Source organism: Bos javanicus, chromosome 17 (genome assembly GCF_032452875.1).
Source record: "Bos javanicus breed banteng chromosome 17, ARS-OSU_banteng_1.0, whole genome shotgun sequence".
In the NCBI taxonomy this organism is placed as follows: domain Eukaryota; kingdom Metazoa; phylum Chordata; class Mammalia; order Artiodactyla; family Bovidae; genus Bos; species Bos javanicus.
The window spans coordinates 52,469,651-52,489,812 of NC_083884.1; the positions used below are offsets into that span (position 1 = coordinate 52,469,651).

General features: G+C 42.9%; 1 protein-coding gene across 1 annotated transcript in view; it reads right to left on the reverse strand.

The window, feature by feature from the left end:
• DNAH10 (dynein axonemal heavy chain 10) overlaps positions 1-20,162 on the reverse strand; it is a 156,977-nt gene that overhangs the window by 91,673 nt on the left and 45,142 nt on the right. Inside the window, exons 20-30 of the mRNA XM_061384586.1 lie at positions 17,524-18,000; positions 17,188-17,346; positions 15,163-15,279; positions 14,978-15,080; positions 13,449-13,627; positions 11,312-11,523; positions 9,356-9,509; positions 7,961-8,194; positions 6,864-6,986; positions 5,264-5,497; positions 2,338-2,561 (exon numbers count right to left, since the gene is read on the reverse strand). Of these exons, the coding sequence (XP_061240570.1) occupies positions 2,338-2,561; positions 5,264-5,497; positions 6,864-6,986; positions 7,961-8,194; positions 9,356-9,509; positions 11,312-11,523; positions 13,449-13,627; positions 14,978-15,080; positions 15,163-15,279; positions 17,188-17,346; positions 17,524-18,000 (2,216 nt within the window). The remainder of the gene's footprint in view (positions 1-2,337; positions 2,562-5,263; positions 5,498-6,863; positions 6,987-7,960; positions 8,195-9,355; positions 9,510-11,311; positions 11,524-13,448; positions 13,628-14,977; positions 15,081-15,162; positions 15,280-17,187; positions 17,347-17,523; positions 18,001-20,162) is intronic.

The following is a 20,162-nucleotide window of genomic DNA, read 5'->3' on the forward strand; positions in this document are numbered from 1 at the left end:
GGATCCCACAAGCATGGCCGAAAATAAAACAAAACAAAAAAGAATATTTGTTTCATACAGATGGCCAACAGGCACATGAAAAGATGCTCAACATCAATAATTACTAGGGAACTGCAAATTAAAACTACAATGAGGCATCACCTCACACCAGTCAGAAAGGCCAGCATTAAAAAGTTTACAAATAATAAATGCTGGAAAGAGTGGAGAAAAGGGAATGCTCCTACACTGTTGGTAGGAATGTAAGTAGGTGCAGCCACTATAGAGAATGGTATGGTGGCTCCTCAGAAAACTAAAAACAGAATTACCCTATGACCCAACAATTCCACTCCTGGGCATATATCCAGAGAAAACTATAATTCAAAACGATACATGCACCCTGATGATCATCGCAGCACAATTTACAATAGCCAAGACATGGAAACAATCTAATACAACGAAATATTACTCAGCCATAAAAAAGAATGAAATATTGCCATTTGCAGCAACATGTTTAGACCTAGAGTTTATCACACTGAGTGAAGTAAGACAGAAATAGGGTCACAGACACAGAAAACAAACTTAAGCTTACCAAAGGGGGAAGGGACTTAGGTAGGGGAGAAAAAATCAGGAGTGTAGGATTAACAGATACAAACTACTACACATAAATAAGCCACAAAGATTAACTGTACAGCACAGGGGATTATAGTCAATATCATGCAATAACCTATAAAGAAAAATAATCAGAAATATACATATTTATGTATATTTACATATTAATATAACTGAATTACTTTGCTGTACACCTGAAACTAATACAATATTGTAAATCAACTACTCTTCAATTTTTTAAAAAATTTTTCTTTGATCTGGAATAGGGAAGACAAAGTAACAGAAGCCAATAAACAAAGGAGATAAACCTCTTCTGGTTAGATAATAAAATACCAGGCCAACGGAGACATGCGCACGAACAGTTACAGGGGCATGACTGTGTAAAAGAAGCCAGATCACTTGAAAGATGTGTTTTTACAGATGTTTAAAAGTTATTTAGTATGATAGGCATATTATAAGAATTTTTAAATTTTTTAAAATTCCAACAAAAAAGTTGATTATCTCTGACCACACCTCCCATGCTTCCTTGCTATAATTTCCTGAGTGTCACTGGGCACTCTTTTCGATTCTCATACAAACCTGTATAAAGACACATATATGGGGAGAAGGGAGTGTGAGGGCTGTTTCTCCAAAACTGGCATCCGACAACACAAGCTACACTGCACCTTGCTTCTCTCATTTACTAGTCCAGTGGGCTTGCGTCTCAGTTAGACATGCAGAGTGTTTATGCTATGGGAATCGACATACACTCCAAATCAAAGCTTTTCTTCTCAGAGAGCTAGTTTACCAATACACCACTGAATGTATCTATATACACCCAATTACATAAAGAGATAAACCCATTTTTTATATGGCACAGAACCAAGAAAAAGCAGGATCCTAGTCAGACAAATACTATGCTCTGTCCTAATAATTCATTAAATAGACATTTTCAGTTTGCAAAATCAAAAAGGCAGCATGCGAAACCAAGAGGACAGTGTTCCCATAATAATAAAGACTTTGTATCGGCATAAAGGCCCTGCCAAATGTACTGCAACTCTCCTGGGAAGCTATCCAAAGATGCTCTGTGTGCTTTGGGTTCAACCACAGAGTAAAGCCAGCCCTCTTAGTGACTAGGGCTAGGCATGGTTTAGCTCGGTGCCTGGAAGCTCTGAGGCCACAAAATCAAAGAATGATTGAAATTCATCAACTATTCTAGAAACAACTTTGCCATTAACCTACACATAGAGTCCACCTTAATGAACACCTGGTTTCTGGTGAGTCACTGCTGCTGCTAAGTCACTTCTGTCATGTCCAACTCTGAGCAACCCCATAGACGGCAGCCCACCAGGCTCCTCTGTCCCTGGGATTCTCCAGGCAAGAATACTGGAGTGGGTTGCCATTTCCTTCTCCAATGCATTCACTAGGTTCTCACATTTGAGCTCAGAATCACCTGGGACCTTGTGAAAACCCAGTTCCTGGGCCCTACCGTGAGAGTTTCTGATGCAGCGGTTTGGGGTGGGGCCCAGGAAATTGCATTTTGACCAGGCTCCTAGGGGCCCTGATGCTCCCTGTCCATGGACCACAATTTGAGAAGTGCTGTACACAGTAATCCTTAAAGAACACAGGTATCCATCAGCTAATTTAGCTATGGCAGGGAAAGAAAACCTGACATTTGAAATGTCAGTCAATCTACTCCACACCCTGAAAATTGATCCCTTATTGCCATTAATATAATAAAGTAACCCACAATCACATTTACAATCCTACCTGGTTTTGTCTTCACAGTATCTAAAAATAGCCTCTTTGGTAATTAGCCTGTTAGTTCTTCGCATTTCGTTCAAAACTGCTGTCATCCAGTCCTCCACACGCCCCTCAGCCCGGATGATCTTCCGGAACTCCATGACTTCTCCTTCTGCTGATATCATGGCAGATACCAGTTTTTCTCCACTGTCCCCGTCATGAAACCTCAGCAGTGCTATGTTGTCATACATCTGCAATACAGTGGGAGAGTCCACCCTGTAATACCTTCACTGGGTTCTGGAATCAAAGAACAGCCTGCAGTGCCTCATCACTCATCAGGGCTGCCAGGAAGCCAGCAACAGCACCAGAGACCACACACCAAATAGGTATCTCTTTACCCAGTGACAAACGTTCATTGGGTACTTCCTTTTATCTGCATGAAAAGGTCTGAGGTGGGTTGAAGAAAAACGAAAAAAAGAGAAGATAGGTTCTCTCCCCACACTTGAGATTCTAGGGTGTACATTGGGATGGAGAAGTATCCGGACACATGGACCAGCTGAACACAGGATGAGCGGAACAGCATGGTGATTAAACACTCTAGAGCTGAGGAATTAGAGACCTCCCAGGAACGAGGAATGAAGACTCCCACCCCCACTGTCCAATCAGGTGTCTTTGACCAAGTTGCTTCTCCTCTCTCAGCCTGAAATAAACATAATTATGGCACCTACAAAATGCAGTCAAAGGATCAAATTAAATAACGTGCATGAAATGTCAGCTCCTCATATGCTTGGCATTTGCTGGCTATCCTTATTGTTACTAATCAGAGTAATATTCAGGGAAATGTGTCTTTTAGGGCCCATTAGATAAGGCAAGGCACTCTGCAAATCAGACAGGAAGACAGAAAGGCAACAAGCTTTAAAAAATAAAATCAGAGGTTTACAAAAGGAGCTACCAATAGCCAAAGTACTTCTAACAACACATTTTTCTACAACAGTAAAATATGTGTTTATTAAAGCAGAAACAGAATAGAAGCCTTCTCCCTTTGAGAAAGGAAACCATGCAAACTGTAACTCATACTTTGAGAAGGAAATCAGCATTAATTAAAGAAAACACAGTGTATTAATCTTGCTTCCCAGGTGGCACTAGTGGTAAAGAATGCTCCTGCCAATGCAAGAGATGTTAAGAGACTCTGGTTCGATCCCTGGGTGGGGAAAATCCCCCATAGGAGAGCACGGCAACTTCAAGTATTCCTTCCTGGAGAATCCCCAGGGACAGAGGAGCCTAGTGGCTACAGTCCATGGGGTTGCAAAGTCAGACATGACTGAAGCAACTTAGCACACAGGCACATATGCAGTGTATTAAGCAACTGATCCTCAGTCCTTCGTTTATTTGAAATAAAGTAATTGCTCTATAATGCTCTCCATCGTGGATGATTTTGCCCCCAGGGACACTCAGCACCGTCTGGAGACGTTTTCAGTTTTCACAGCTGGAGAGGGATGCTTCTGGCATCTACTGGGTAGAGGCCAGAAATGCTTCTAAACAACCTGCAATGCACAAGGCTGCCCCCACCCCTGACATAAACACACACACACACACACACACACACACACACACACACAGGAAAAACTGTCTGGCCCAAAAAAGAATCTAAAAAAGAGTGGATGAAGTCCTGGTGGCACAGTGGATAAGGATCCAGAAAGATTCCACATGCCACGGAGCAACTAAGCCCATGCACAACTACTGAGCCCAGGCTCTAGAGCTCTCAAGCTGCAACTACCAAGCCTGCGAGCCACAACTACCAAAGCTCGTGTGCCTAGAGCCTGCGCCCCACAGCAAGAGGAGCCACTGCAATGAGAAGCCTGCACAACATAACAAAGAGTAGCCCTGGCTTGCTGCAGCTAGAGAAAGCCTGCAAGCAGCAACAAAGACCCTGCGTAACCCAAAATTAATTAATCAATTAAAGAGTCATTAAATGTGTATCATAACTGACTCTCTGCTGTACACCTGAAATGAACACAACATTGTGAGTCAGCTACGTGCCAGTAAAAAAATAAATATCGCAACCAAGATGCCAACAGTGTCAAGGCTGAGAAACCTCTAGGCTGATACTAAACATAGAGCTCTGAAGAGCTGACCAAAGTTTATTCCTGGCGCTGCTCCAATTCTCTGTCATAAGAGACAGTTTTGTCTGTTGTGTTTCCTGCCCTTCAGTGTCACTCACGGATACACGTGCATTGATGTAAAAGTATGAAAACACAGGCTGGAAGGAATTTCATCAAAGCCATGATAATGGCTGCCTTTTGAAAGTGGAAGAAGAATTGTGAACGGGGATGAAACAAAGAGTATGTCAACTTTATCTCCGTAATTTTATCTTACAAAAAAAGAGACAAAACAAATATGACTAACTGGTAACAAGGGTGTCAGTTCTGGAGCGTAGATAAGGTTCTTCAGCCAACATCATCGGGCAGGCACTGTTCAAAGTACTTTACAAACATTAACTCATTCAATCTTTATAAATGTGTAGAATTGGAGTTAACTGAATTTACAGGTAAGAAAACTGATGATCAGAGAGGTTAAGTCACTTGCCAAAGGCCACACAGCAAATCCATGTAGAGCCAGGGTTTAAACCCAGACAATCTAGCTGGATGTGCTGAACCACTATCCTGCATGGTCTCTCTGGTTATTATATTCGTCCTTGTATATTTCTGCATTGTTTCAGTTTCTCAAAAATTGTTGTTTGGGGGAGTGTGGAAAAAGAACAACAAATAGCAGCTCAGTGCTGGTGTGACTTCAGAGTACAGTGGATTTCATCAGATTTATGTTTCAAATAAAAACCCCAGCAGTGTTCCACAATCTTGGACTTCTGAGTTGAACCCAGCTGTGTAGCAGACTCAGATGAGCTGCAATTACAGAGCTTATGGGGACACTCCCACGGGAGCCCCCGGGGGCCGACCTTGATCATGTGCTCCTGGACGCAGAGTGGGTCACTGTTCCCCAGGATACTGAGCAGCTCGTCATCGGAAATGAAGAAGAACCTGGGGAAGGCGTTCCTCTTGGAATCTAAGTAGTCGTTCAGGCTCTTCTGGCACTTCTCCAGGCCCTCGCTGATGTTCTGCAGGTCGTTGAGGCGGTTGGGGGCCTCACAGCATCTCTTGATCACAGGGTCTTTCAAAGTCTCGCCCATGATCTGGATAAAGTCAAGAGGACAACTGTCAATACGGATGGACCTAGAGAGAGTCATACTGAGTGAAGTAAGTCAGACAGAGAAGGAGAAATATCATATGGCATCCCTTATATGTGGAATCTAAAAAGAAATGATACAGATGTATTATGCGTGCATGCAAAGTCACCTCAGTTGTGTCTGAACTCTTTGCGACCCCATGGACTGTAGCCTACCTGGCTCCTCTTTCCTTGTGGATTCTCCAGGCAAGAATACCACAGTGGGTTGCCATTTCCTTCTCCAGGGGAATCTTCCCAATCCAGGGGTCTCTTATGTCTCCTGCATTGACAGGTGGGTTCTTTACCACCTGGGAAGCCCCAAACATGAGTTGGCTGCTCATACTAGAGAATACAACAGCATCCCTGAGCAGCAAACACTGGGGCTTTGAGGTCAGGTGGGCTGGGTGACAATCCTTACCCCGCTAACCGCTAGCAGCAGTGCCCACTGGTACCGCCCTTTCTGGAAAGGACTTTAAGATGACCATAGTCCTTCATGGGTAATTTGCTTATAAACAATAATAATCCTGTTAATCCTAAAAATGGAAAAAAAATCTTCAGACAAATTATTTTTAAATGCAAAGAGTTTCACTTCAAACAAGATGTCCAGTTACTAGACAATAAATCAACTAAACTAATGTCAGTCCACTCACTGAGACATTATATAAAGTCATTGAAATGTTTTCAGATGACTTCATAATATGAACTATGTTTCTCACAATATGAAGAGAAAATTATAAGATGAAATTATACAAAATATTGGGCTTCTCAGGTGGCTCGGTGGTAAAGACTCCACCTACCAGTGCAGAAGCCAGAGGAGGTGGGTTCGATCCCTGGTTTGAGAAGATCCCCTGGAGGAGGAAATGGCAACCCATTCCAGGTATTCTTGCCAGGATAATCCCAGGGACAGAGGAGCCTGGCGGGCTACAGTCCGTGGGGTCACAAAGAGTCAGATACAACTAAGAGACCAAGTATGCACACACACATACAAAATATCATTACAATTGTGTTCTTAAACCCATATACATAGGAAAATATTACATATTAAAGATGATGAAACTATGGAAGACGCATCTTTTCCTTCTCTTCTACATTTCCCCAGGGTTTTAAATAACTACTACTTTTATGATAAAAAGTAAAAATAAAAAAGTTGTAGTGCCTTATGCTGGTGGCTTAAGATCAAACAGGAATTCTTACTGAAGAGATTAAATTCACATACAATGACAGAAAAAATTCAGAAGCTACAAATAGACCAAATACGACATGTAAATACATAAGTGAAAGGATCTCCGATTACTGTCCATCTTTCAAGACTAAAATAGAAGCCAGTCACTTGCCCTTTTAAATACTCTGTCGATGTTATCAAACTTCTTTGCTTCATCTGGAAGTTGTGATCTGATATCTCCACCAATAAAGATGCTTTCCAGATACATCCATTTTCTCTGAACCAACATCCAAATCTGTAAAGGCACAACATTATCATCAACACAGGTTCCCAGGTGCCTCGAGGTGTGTATGGCAAAACCCCACCCTAACACGGGACAGATTTAAATCAATTCAGGTCAAAAGAATTTCCATGCAAGAGGGCAGAGTAAGTGCATATGGTGGTTTAGTTGCCAAGTTGTGTGTGTGCAGCAACAAAGACCCAGCACAACCATAAATAAATAAATTATTTTTTCAAAAGAAAGCAAATGAAGGAAGCCCATGCCTGACCACACTCTTAGCCAGTGAACCAGGCCTGGCTTCATCCCACCCCAAGCTTTAGGGTGTAGCTATATTAATACAAGGTGCCTGCCTGTGATCTCAGGACAAAAACAAGGCTGTCACACAAAACTGGTGAAATGAGCCTAGGTGGCTCACAGAGGTCTGGACACAAAGCAGGAAAGCCCCAAACCAACTAACGTAAGACCTGGTTGGGCGCTTCCCAACACGATGGACTAGGTTGGGAAAACTGCAAAAACACACATCAAAGTGAAATGAGCACAGGCCAAAAAAAAAAAAAAATGTATGCAAGACGGACTTAAAAAAAAATCAAAATCACACGGAGGAAAAACCCATACCCTGTGAAAGAGAGTCTCCCCTAAAAAGAGGAAAATTCTAGTTTGAGAAAATAAAAAATAGAAGGAAATCAGAAAAGGGTTTTAAATATATTTAAATTCTTCAATGTGATATAGGAGATGAAAGCATTCTTGCAACAAGAACAGGACAGTATTAAATAAGAACCAGGGCACATGAAAAAGCACCAATGAGGAGGAGTCCTGTTAGTTAAAAATGCATTCATTGAAATAAAAACTCAGATTCACTCCTCTAATTATGTATCCCTCCCCTCAAAATAAATCAAAGAGGATCATTAGTTTCTGAGCACAAAATTGTCTCACACAAAGTTTCTTTCTATGAATCAGCTCCTTTCCATCTTTTGTGTCTCTCTTCTCACCTCAATGACTTCGCCTATGAGAGAAAGCGTTTTTTCCCATTTGTGAACTGTCTGCAGGAAAGGTCCCACAAATCTGCTTCCTGAGATGCTTTGCAGGTTGAAAGTGTTGTCATCCAGGCACTGGACGATATCGTCAACAGACCCCAAGATGTAGCCTCGCTCCTGGGTGCCTTTGTAATACTTGACCACATTAAATTTCATATTTTCCCATGTGTCCAGGATTTCCTTCACAGCCTAGTCAGGAATATGACAAGAATGGTTCAGGCACATGGGCTGAAAAAACAACCCAACCCAACAGGAGCTTCCTGAGTTTGCCATGGATCAGCTCCTGAACCTGGAGTTCTGGGTCAGTGTTCCAGAGAGGCTGGCCATTCTAGCTGTCAGTTGCCCAGTTCTTGCTCTGTGCCAGGTAAGCACATGCTATACACCATCTCCTCTAGTCCTCAAAGCACCCCCGCGAGGGTGGGATTATTATTCTCCACACTTTCGCAGAGGTGGGAACTGGGAATGGCTTGCCACGTTCACTCAGCTGAGTGCCAGAGCCAGGGTCTAAATTCTGTAATTGGCCTCCAATCTGCATGCTCATGAGATACTGCCTCTGTGTTTACTGTTTAGCAAGAAGATCAAATTACAAAAAATTTGTCTTTTCATGGCATGTTCAAAAACCACCTGTCAATAATTATGGGTATGTGTATATACACACAGATGTGTGTATATGTGTGCATGTGTGCATATGTATCTGTGTACATCACGCGTGTAAGTGTATGCACATGTGTACATGCATGTGTGTGCACGTATGGGTGATATATTAGTATTTATGTGTGCATGTGTGAGAGCATGTATGTATGTGGGCATGGCACTCATGTACATGTTGGTGTGTGTGTGTGTGTTTTTATATCTCTGTAGTGTGTATGTGTGGATATATGTTTATATGTGTACATGTGTGTATATGTGTGTATATGCACTTTTTTTGGCCATGCTATGCAGCATGCGGGATCTTAGTTCCCCAACCAGGGATGGAACACGTGCCCCTGCAGTGGAAGCTCAGAGCCCTAACCACTGGACCACAGGGAATTCCCTGCATAGGCATTTCAAAGCATTAAAGAATGTACACTCAAATGTTAATAATTTATCTTCAGGTGGTGGAATTTATGAGTGATTTGTTTATTTTCTCAGTTTTCTACCTTGAACACATTATTTCTTTAGTAAATAAGTTGAAAGTGAAACTATAGAAACAATTAAAATATTTAACTGAGGCAGGAATTCTATTTCTAGAACAAATAATACTGTCTTATTCAAACATAACAGGTCCCAGAACAAACAGGTTTTCTCTCTGAATAAAAAAAAAAATTCTTTTTTTTTTCTAGCCTGCTTTATAACTAAAAATAGTCCTACCTTCTCAATGGCTATCTCCTTAATGGCCGACGTCACAATCTCATTGAGAACATCCGTGTGTTTGTGAAGTTCCATAGCAAACATGTTTTCCAAGGTGAATGTTTCAGTCATTTCAAAAATCACGCCCGTTTTCTCCATAAGCTCTTTCCAATGCCTGAAGGTGCATCCACATCAAAAATCTTTATGTCTACTGAGTTTAGTGATGGGTTTAATTATTCCCTCTTCAACCAAGGGCTTCACAGGTGGCTCAGACAGTAAAGAATCTGCCTGCAAGGCAGGAGTCCCAGGTTTGATCCCAGGGTCAGCAAGATTCCTGGGAGAAGGACAAGGCAACCCACTCCAGCATTCTTGCCTGGAGAATTCCACGGACAGAGGAGCCCGGCGGACTACAGTCCATGTGAAAGTCGCTCAGTCATGTTCAATTCTTTGCAACCCCATGGACTATACAGTCCAGAATTCTTCAGGCCAGAATACTGAAGTGGGTAGCCTTTCCCTTCTCCAGGAGATCTTTCCAACCCAGGGATTGAACCCAGGTCCCCTGCATTGTAGGCAGATTCTTTACTAGCTGATCCACCAGGGAAGCCCTTGGGGGTCACAAAAAATCAGACAGACTGAGCAACTAACACTTTCACTTTTCTTTCTTCAACCACAGGATAAATCCCATTATAATCACTTCTTGTAATGGAATTTGGAAACATGAAGACATTATTGGCATTATATGTATGTCCACAGTTTTCCAAAATCCCATTGGCTGCCAGAATCAAACCCAGGAAACATCTAGAACAGTGGTCCCCAACTTTTTGGCACCAGGGACCAATTTTGTGGAAGAAAATTCTTCCATGGACTGAGGGGTGGGGAGTGGGCTATGGTTCGGAGATGATTCTCACGAACAGCACGAGACCTAGATCCCTCACATGTGCAGTTCACAGGAAGGTTCACACTCCTATGAGAATCTACGGCTACCGCTGAACTGACAGGAGGTGGAGCTCAGGCGGTCATAAGAGCGATGGGGAGCAACTGTGAATACAGATGAAGCTTTGCTCGCTGGCCCGCTGCTCACCTACTGCTGTGCAGCGTGATTTCTATCTGGACCGGGACCAGTCCTTGGCCCAGGGCTTGGGAGACCCCTAATCTAGAAGATACTTTCTTAGATGCCTCATCTTAACTACCACCTAAGAAAACACACTTTTCATTCATTAGTAACTGTTTCTGCATGGTCTCTAGACCGGTGATCCTGGCCTCTCCGGATCACTTAGCCTATTTGATACCCTGATGTAATTTACGAGCACGCTTGTGTTTGATAAATATTCAGCAATTACTAACTCTCTTCAGGCAGTGGGCTGGCAGCTGGGGGTTCAGAGTGGCTCGAAGATAAGGCCCCTGCCCTCGGGAACACTTCTACCAACTTGGGGAGACAGGCAGTGATCGATACAACAAATCTACAAATTAAATAACCATCAGATGTTTCAAGCATTGTGAAAAAAACACAGCACGATAAAGAAAAGCAGCTACGTCAAACAGAAGGAACGAGACAGAGCACCAAGCTGCGCTGCTCTTAACCCAACCTGGCCTCCTCTGAAGGTTCACATTTGCCCACGTTTAAGGTCTGATGTATATGGAATGAACGTAACAAGGCAGCTAAACGTGGCACTGGATGGGCAGAACGCCAGGTACCCAGCATATAAGCAGTAAGCATAGAATCACTAGGTTTTGTCGTACAAAGAGATGGTCAGGAAGGAGAATCCAGTTTTTCTCTCTCTCATCCCAGGTCTAGCATGGGAGTTGATATAGAAGAATCCCTGTGGTTGATAATTTAATGGGAACTTTACACAGAAGCAATATTATGTAGCGAAATATTACTTGTATATTTCCAGCCCTGCGTTGCTGCTGGAATCTTGTTCTTTGTCATCAGATCTGAGCAAAGACATATCTCAAAGTAAAAGCTCCTCCACCAACCTGTCTCTTAGAGCCTCGTGCTTCAAGTCTAGAAGTAAAGGAATTGAGTCTTTGAATGCCTTCATTTTCGATTCCAAGTGGTAGGCCACTGATAAATTTCGGACCTGACGGGGCAGCTTTCTGAGGGACCTGAGAAAACTTTCAATTCCTTCCTGGAGAAACTGAACATTCAGGTTGATCCAGAGTGTCTGAGACCATTCTTCCTTCGCAACCTGGAAATGAACAAGAAATAGTCCCATCAACAAGACCGGTCTGGAAACTCAAAGGTGGTTGGAAGGGAGAGCACATTCTTAACCCCTGGCATGCTTATTTCTCTCCAAATATTAACATCCATTTCCCCACAACAGGAGGCTTGCCTGGTGGCTCAGTGGTAAAGAATCCACCTGTCAATGCAGGAGACGCAGGTTCAATCCATGGGTGGGGAAGATCCCCTGGAGAAGGAAATGGCAACCCTCTCCAGTATTCTTGCACAAAAATAAGGCTGTATCTGAGAATGTGTGGGATCCAAAAATATGCCTTTCTTTCAGGGAAAACAGAAAAGCAGGATGTCAGAAATCAGTGTTTTTAACTCAAGGAATCACGGGGATCTTAAAATATGCACTTCATTCAAGCGCTGTCCTTTTCTGACAAAAGAAGCTAAGGTTACAAAATACCAGCAACTTAGATACTCCTGCTTAGTTATCATAAAGAAAAAACTTTGTGCTGTAGCTCCCTGAGACTGAATGTAAAAAGTACTGTCTTACATACAATTTACCATCTTGGGTGGTTGGCATTTGCAACCTGTGACATCCAGGCTCGACAGAGTTGCTTGAATCATGAAACATGCTTGACAGGAAATTATGTTAATTCATGTAATATGTGTCCGGTGATTTCTTTTTTTAATTTTTATGGGCGTATAGTTACTTTATGATGTGTATGTCGTGTTATATTTGTGTGTTAGTTGTGTTGTTTAGTTGTGTTAGTTTCACTGTACAGTAAAGTGAATCAGCTATATATATACATCAATGGCACCCCACTCCAGTACTCTTGCCTGGAAAATCCCATGGACGGAGGAGCCTGGTGGGCTGCAGTCCATGGGGTCGCTAAGAGTCAGACACGACTGAGCGACTTCACTTTCACTTTTCACTCTCATGCATTGGAGAAGGAAATGGCAACCCACTGCAGTGTTCTTGCCTGAAGAACCCCAGGGACAGGGGAGCCTCGTGGGCTGCCATCTATGGGGTCACACAGAGTCGGACACGACTGAAGTGACTTAGCAGCAGCATCCCCTCTCTTATGGATTTCTTTCCCATTTAGGTCACCACAGAGCACTGAGTAGAGTTCCCTGTGCTGCACCGAACATTCTCATTAGTTTTCTGATTTATACATAGTATCACCAGTGTATATATGTCAATCCCAGTCTCCCAATTCACCCCACCCTCCTCCTTTCCCTCTTGAGTCTGTGTGTTCCTTCTCTAGAGACACTAGAGAAAGCCTGTGCACAGCAACAAAGACTCAAGGCAGCCAAAAAATAAATAAATGAGAAAAATGTTTTAATTATTTTGACCTCACATCCCCTTCACCCACCAGTCCTCCTTTCTCTGCTTCTCTTTGTAACAAGACTCACTGGAAACATCGTCTATACTTGGCATTTCTAACGCCTTTCTCCCCATTCTCTCTGTTTTTCTGAAGCTTTATGGAGAGTTTGCTGGTGTACGATAAAGCTGCATGTATTTCGAGTGTACAACTGACGTGTGCACATCTGTGACACCATCAGCTCCATCTAGATAATGAACGTATCCATCACCATCCCCCTCAGTGGTCTCCTCCTGCCACTCTGTAATCACCCCCTCCCACCCCTCTCCTTCCACCCCACCTCTAGGTAACCACTGATCTGCTTTCTACCAGGAATATGTACAGTGGAAAGCAGGACATTCATAGTGTTAGGCAGCCATCACACACCCATGAGGTTCCAGAATTCTCTCCACACCCCAGATGGAAACCTCGTACCCATTAGCGGTCACCCCCCATCACCTCCTCCCAAGATCTAAAGTGCGAGTTTCTCTGAACTCTGCCCCAGGCTCTTTATGACTATGACCTCAAAGTCCACTGAGCCACATTCCTTCCATGGAGACCAAATCTGCAGGTGGATGCTTACCTTCAGTTCTTCATAGAGCTCGTAAATCACCTTCAGTCCGCTCATTTCCTTCTGCACTTTGAGCAGCTCTGGGTACATTGTGATTGGAAGATCAAAAAGCTTCTCAGCATTAGCCAGCTCCTGACGGTTCTTTTCATGTTTCATCAGCTCTTTATCGAAAGTGGCTAAAAGTTCTACTCCTAATAAATAAGTAAATAAATAAACTTATACTCAGCAGTGAAGAATTCACCTGCTAATGCAGGAGACTCGAGTTCAGTCCCTAAGTTGGGAGGATCCCCTGGAGAAGAAAATGACAACTTACTCCTGTATTCTTTCCCAGAGAATCCCATGGACAGAGGAGCCTGGTGGGCTACAGTCCATGGGGTAGCAAGAGAGTCAGACACGACTTAGTGACCAACAACAACACAGTCGATTTACAATGTTGTGTGACCTTCAGTGCATAGCAGAATGATGCAGTTACACATGTATCTATTCTTTTTCAGATTCTTTTCCCATATAGGTTACCACAGAGTATGGAGTAGAGTTCTCTGTGCTATACAGTACAGGTCCTTGTTGATTATCTATTGTATGTATAGTAGTGAATACAACCCCAAACTCCTAATTTCTCCCTCCCCTGACCACCTTTCCCTTTTGGTAACCATAAGTGTGTTTTCGAAGTCTGTGACTCTGTTTTGTAAATAAGTTCTTTTTAAATACATACTTTTTCTGACAGATAAGAAGTGATTTGTTAGCATAGGATGCTTGTATAAAATTCACAAGCAGGCAGGCAAGTGTTGGAATACATACAATCTTAAGGTATACAAAATTGAATAAGAAATCATGAACAATATGCAAAATTATCACGTCAGCCATAAAAGCCAATTGGGAAGACAAATGTAGAATGACCAGACTTTATCTCTCCATCATTCTAACTAAAACCAGTTACTACAAGCTCCTCCAGTGAGAAATTTCTGTCTCCTAGGCATTCTTGCTCTAAGTGGTCTCAACTTGGGCTGCAGATTAGAATCCCCATGGGAGCTTTTAAAAACTGTGATGTCCAGGGGCTTCCCTGGCGGTCCAGTGGTTGAAAATCCACCTGCCAATGGAGGGGACACAGGTTTGATCCCTGGTCCAGGAAGATCCCACAGGCTCCAGAGCAGCTAAGCCCATGGGCCGCAACCACTGAAGCTGGTGCACCTGGAGCCTGAGCTCCTCACTAAGAGGAGCCCCCACAACAAGAAGCCCAAGCTCCTCAACAAGAGGAGCCCTCACTTGCTGTAACTAGAGAAAACTCACCTGCAGATAAAAATTAGAAAATAATAATATATAAATTAAAAAATGTTTTAACCCTTGATGTCCAAACCACCCTTGAGATCAGTGGAATCAGACTATGTGAACCTGGTCCCCAGGGAGCAGAGATCTTTAGAGATCCCCAGAGGAACCCAGTGTACAGGCAAGCTTGCAAACCACCACTCCATCCAATCTCCTCACAAAATTCTTAAGCAGAATGTCTTCAAATGCCCCAGTAAGACCAATGTGGATATCCTTACCTCTGTCAAGATCTTCACCTACAGAACCAGGGCCTTCACGATAAAACCGTTTTGCAAAATCCTCTATCTGCTGTCTGTAGTTTAGTATTTCACCTCGAGTAAGCTGAGGAAAGCAGGGTTGGTTAATTGAGCCCACTGGGTATTTTTCAACATCTATATTCAGAAGGTGAAGCATTTAAAGGTACCTCTGTGAACATTCTCTTTATGCCTCCCAGAGCATGCTCCACAGTCAACGAATCATTGAAAAGGTTTGACCACATGCTCTCAATGTTGTCAACCAGTTCTTTCTCTGCATCAGAAGGCTTAAAAAAAAAAAAAAAAGGACAAATAATAAATGACAAGCAGGCTTGGAACTGAAATTTCTGGTCAAGGCTACTGTCCTGGGATTTCTGCATCTGGGTAACAGTAGAATAGGCCATTTGAACAGATGTTGTGAATTATACAAAGATATTTATAATCCAAATAAAAATCAGAAGAATGTAATTTTTAAAAGAGATAGATAACATAGGTAGGTAGAGAGAGAGATAACCTAGAGAGATAAGTCATTCATAAAGTAAAACTGAGCTTCAAATCAACTTCATCTGATTTGAATAAGGTTATCTTGACCCATTAACACACCCAGCTGTGCTGTCAGAAGCAAAAATAAATCTCTTCTGATGAAACATAGCATCATGAGAGAGGCCTCTGATTCTCTTTACAACTTTTCATAAATGATGTCCAGAACTCAATCAGAAATAACAGAATGAAAAGGATACGAATGACTTGGAGGAAATCAAGAGACACACAGACAATATAAGCAGATAGTAATGGAGCTCTAAGATACAGAACCTTAAATGATTTTACTTAATAAAGAGAACAAGAGACAGAATTGAACATTTTGACTTTAATTATAAAAATATAAATTTTGCACACTCTACAATTTTCTTTTTCCTTTGGAGGGTGCTAGGGAACCAAATTATAATTCTGAAAACATGTAAATACAGGTCAAGAATCAAGGATTTAACCTGCCCTTTTTATAGAAACTGTATCTCAGGATAAACGGACAGTTTTTAAGGAAAAGTTCCTCTTCTTGTGTTTATTATTTTTTACTGAAGTATAATTGGCCTACAGTATTATGTTAGTTTCAGGTGCACACACAGGCATTCATTATTCTATGCATTACGAAGTGATCACCACTACTGTGCATTTTCTTTTTTTTTAAGTCATTTGTTTATTTTTGGTTGCATTGGGTCTTAGCTGAGGCATGGGGGATCTTCCTTGCTGTGTCCAGCCTCAGTAGTTACGGGGCATGGGCTTAGTTGCCCCAGGGCATGTGGGATCTTAGTTCCCTGACCAGGGATGGAATCTGTGTCCCCTGCACTGAAAGGCAGATTCTTAACCACTGGACCACCAGGGAAGTCCCCACTGTGCATTTTCTGATGAGAGACTCTCTAGCTTGCAGGCAAGGCTAAGGGGCAGTTGGGCGATAAAAGCACTCAAGTGAGGAAAATGTTGAAATACAGATTTTATGCAAATGCTGGCTTATAACAGCTACTTGTTTCTCCCTCCTACTTTGTTTTTCCAGTGGACTCCTTTTTGTGTATCATGTGATGTGTGGTATGCAAAATTTCACATATAATTTCAAGGAAATTGAAACCCTCAACCCTCAAACTCATCCATGGGCTTTCTGAAGGTCTTTGAAACCCATGTTTAACAAACTTAAAGACAACTGAACTGTCGTCTTCTACCAGTTTCTCTTATTGTCTTATCTCTCTCCTCCACTTTTTTCATTTTTGCAATAGCCCTTGATTTATTAAAGAAAATTAACATCAAGAAAAAAGAAAGGGGCTTCGGGGCTTCCTTGGTGACTCAGTGGTAAAGAATCCACCTGCCTATGCTGGAGACAACAGTTCGATCCCTGGTCTGGGAAGATCCCACGTGCCAAGGGGCAACTAAGCCCGTGCACCACAGCTAGTGAGCCTGGGAGCCGCGGCTGCTGAGCCCACATGCCACAGCTGTTGAAGCCCGCAAGCCCTAGAGCCTGTGCTCTGCAACGAGAGAAGCCGCCACAATGAGAAGCTCAAGCACCGCAGCTAGAGAGTAGCCCCTGCTTGCCACCACTAAGAAAAGCCCTTGCAGCAATGAAGACCCAGCATAGCCAAAAAATAAATAAATAAAGAGAACAGCGAGTAAAGAAAAAGGGAAAGAAGTACAGAAAAGAGATCACTTACAAAGAGCCCGTACATCGCCATGGTGCGGTACCTCTCCTGCACGTCCCGGTATCGGAGTTCCATGACTAAAGATTTACTTCGGATTTCTGCGATGGTTGCAAGCACAAACTTGAGATCCTCGAGGGTACTGGGGCTCTTCTTCAGGTTTTTGTTCAGGGACTATAAAAGAAAGTTCAAAGGGGCCCTAAATAAGCATGGGGTGGCGGGGGGGGCGGGGAATACAGTGCCCTGAAGCCCTGACTTCCTTGAAATAAAAGCAGTTTTAGAGAAACCCTGGGGCTCTGTCCCACAATGCATAGTGCGCTGGACTTTCAGAGAAGACCTGGGATCCACTACCTCTATCTCCTCGTGCAGGTTATTGAGTTCCTCTCTGGCTGAGTCATTGAGGAGTCTCCCGAGCGAAACCACCCAGGACTTGGCGTTTTCCTGCACGGTGTTAGCCAGGGGTCCGAGCTGAAGGCGGATGCAATGCTCATCCTTGATCAAGAGGTGGTGCATCACTTCAGAGGCGATCCTGGCGTAGAACTGCAACTTCTCATCATAGGCAACACAGGGAGGCTTCTTAGCAGCAAATTTCTCCATCACAATGGCTTTGTCCAGTTTCCAGAGAGGTCGGTAGCGCTTCCATTTCTGCAGGTACTTCATAAGACTGACCAGAATCCTGTGGACGTTTTGGGGGATCATAACAGCCTGCTCAATTATCTGAGGGTTCTGAGAGATATCATTGTAAAAGCTGATGGTAACAAGTTCTTCCTCCTCTCCTTTCTGTGGGGGGCATTCTATGCAGCTGCCGTTCATCCAGCGAACAAAATGCTGACAAAATAAGAATCAGGGTGGGGCAGGGGGGAAAGACAATCCTTTAGTATCTATTTTGCTCCCTTTGTACATATCATAGGCTTCTCTGGTAGCTCAGCTGGTAAAGAATCTGACTGCAATTCAGGAGACTCCAGTTCGATTCCTAGTTAGGGAAGATCCCCTGGAGAAGGGATAGGCTACCCATTCCAGTATTCATGGGCTTTCCTGGTGGCTCAGACAGTAAAGAATCTTCCCACAATGTGGGAGACCTGCGTTTGATCCCTGGGTTGGGAAGATCCCCTACAGGAAGGCATGGCAACCCACTCCAGTATTCTTGCCTGGAGAATCTCCATATGGACAAAGGAGCCTGGCGGGCTGCAATCCATGGGGTCGAAAAGAATCAGACACGACTGAACAACTAAGCACAGCACACAAAACAGTACATATCATATTCAGCAATAAGTCTTGCTAGTAAGGAACCATGGACAGTATGAACAGGTAAAATGATATGACACCAGAAGATGAGCCTCCCAAGTGAGAAAGTGTCCAAAGAAGCAACAGTAAAACTGGACATGAAACAAGAGACTGGTTCCAAATTGGGAAAGGAGTACATTAAGGCTGTGTATTTTCACTCTGCTTATTTAACTTATATGCAGAGTACATCATGCAAAATGTCGGGTTGGATGAAGCATAAGCTGGAATCAAGATTGCCCAGAGAAACAGCATTAACCCCAGATATGCAGATGACACCACCTTTATGGCAGAAAGCAAAGAACTAAAGAGCCTCTTGATGAAAGTGAAAGAGGTGAAAAACCTGGCTTAAAATTCAACATTCAGAAAACTAAGATCATGGCATCCAGTTCCAACACTTCATGGCAAATAGATGGGGAAACAATGGATACAGTGAGAGACTTTATTTTGGGGGGCTCCAAAATCATTGCAGATGGTGACTGTGGCCATGAAGCAAGAAAAGATGCTTGTTCGTTGGAAGAAAAGCTATGACCAACTTAGACAGCATATTAAAAAGCAGAGACATCACTTTGCCAACAAAGGTCCGTCTAGTCAAAGCTATGGTTTTTCCAATAGTCATGTATGGATGTGAGAGTTGGACCATAAAGAAAGTTGAGCACTGAAGAATTGATTCTTTTGAACTGGGTGTTAGAGAAGACTTTTGAGAGTCCCTTGGACTTCAAGGAGATCCAACCTGTCAATCCTAAAGGAAATCAGTCCTGAATATTCATTGGAAGGACAGATGCTAAAGCTGAAGCTCCAATACTCTGGCCACCTGATGTGAAGAACTGATTCATTGGAAAAGACCCTGATGCTGGGAAAGATTGAAGGCAGAAAGAGAAGGGAACAATAGAGGATGAGATGGTTGGATGGCACCACTCACTTGATGGACATGAGTTTAAGCAAGCTCTGGGAGTTGGTGATGGACAGGGAAGCCTGGCATGCTGCAGTCCACGGGGTCGCAAAGAGTCAAACATGACTAAGTAACTGAACTGAACTAACTGAACTGTACAACTGTGCTCATTTCACATGCTAGTAAGGTCCCTTTCAAAATCCTTCAAGCTAGGCTTCAGTAGTAAGTGAACCAAGAAGTTCCAGATGTATAGGTGGGTTTAGAGAAGGCAGAGGAACCAGAGACCAAATTGCCAACATTGGTTGGACCATAGAGAAAGCAAGGGAATTTCAGAAAAACACCTACTTCTGTTTCATTGACCACTAAAGCTTTGACTATGCAGATCACAACAAACTGTGGAAAATTCTTAAAGAGATGAGAGTACCAGACCACCTTACTTGTCTTCTAAGAAACCAGTATGAGGGTCAAGAAGCAACAATTAAAACCGTATTGGTTCAAAATTGGGAAAGGAGTATGTCAAGGCTATATACCATCCCCCTGCTTATTTAACTTATATGCAAAGTACATCATGTGAAATGCTGGACTGGGTGAATCACAAGCTGGAATGAAGAATGCTGGGAGAAATATCAACAGCCTCAGATATGCAGATGATACCTCTCTAATGGTAGAAAGTAAAGAGGAACTAAAGAGCCTCTTGATGAAGGTGAAAGAGGAGAGTGACAAAGCTGGCTTGAAACTCAACATTCAAAAAACTAACATCATGGCATCTGGTCCCATCACTTCATGGCAAATAGATGGGGAAAAAGTAGAAGCAGTG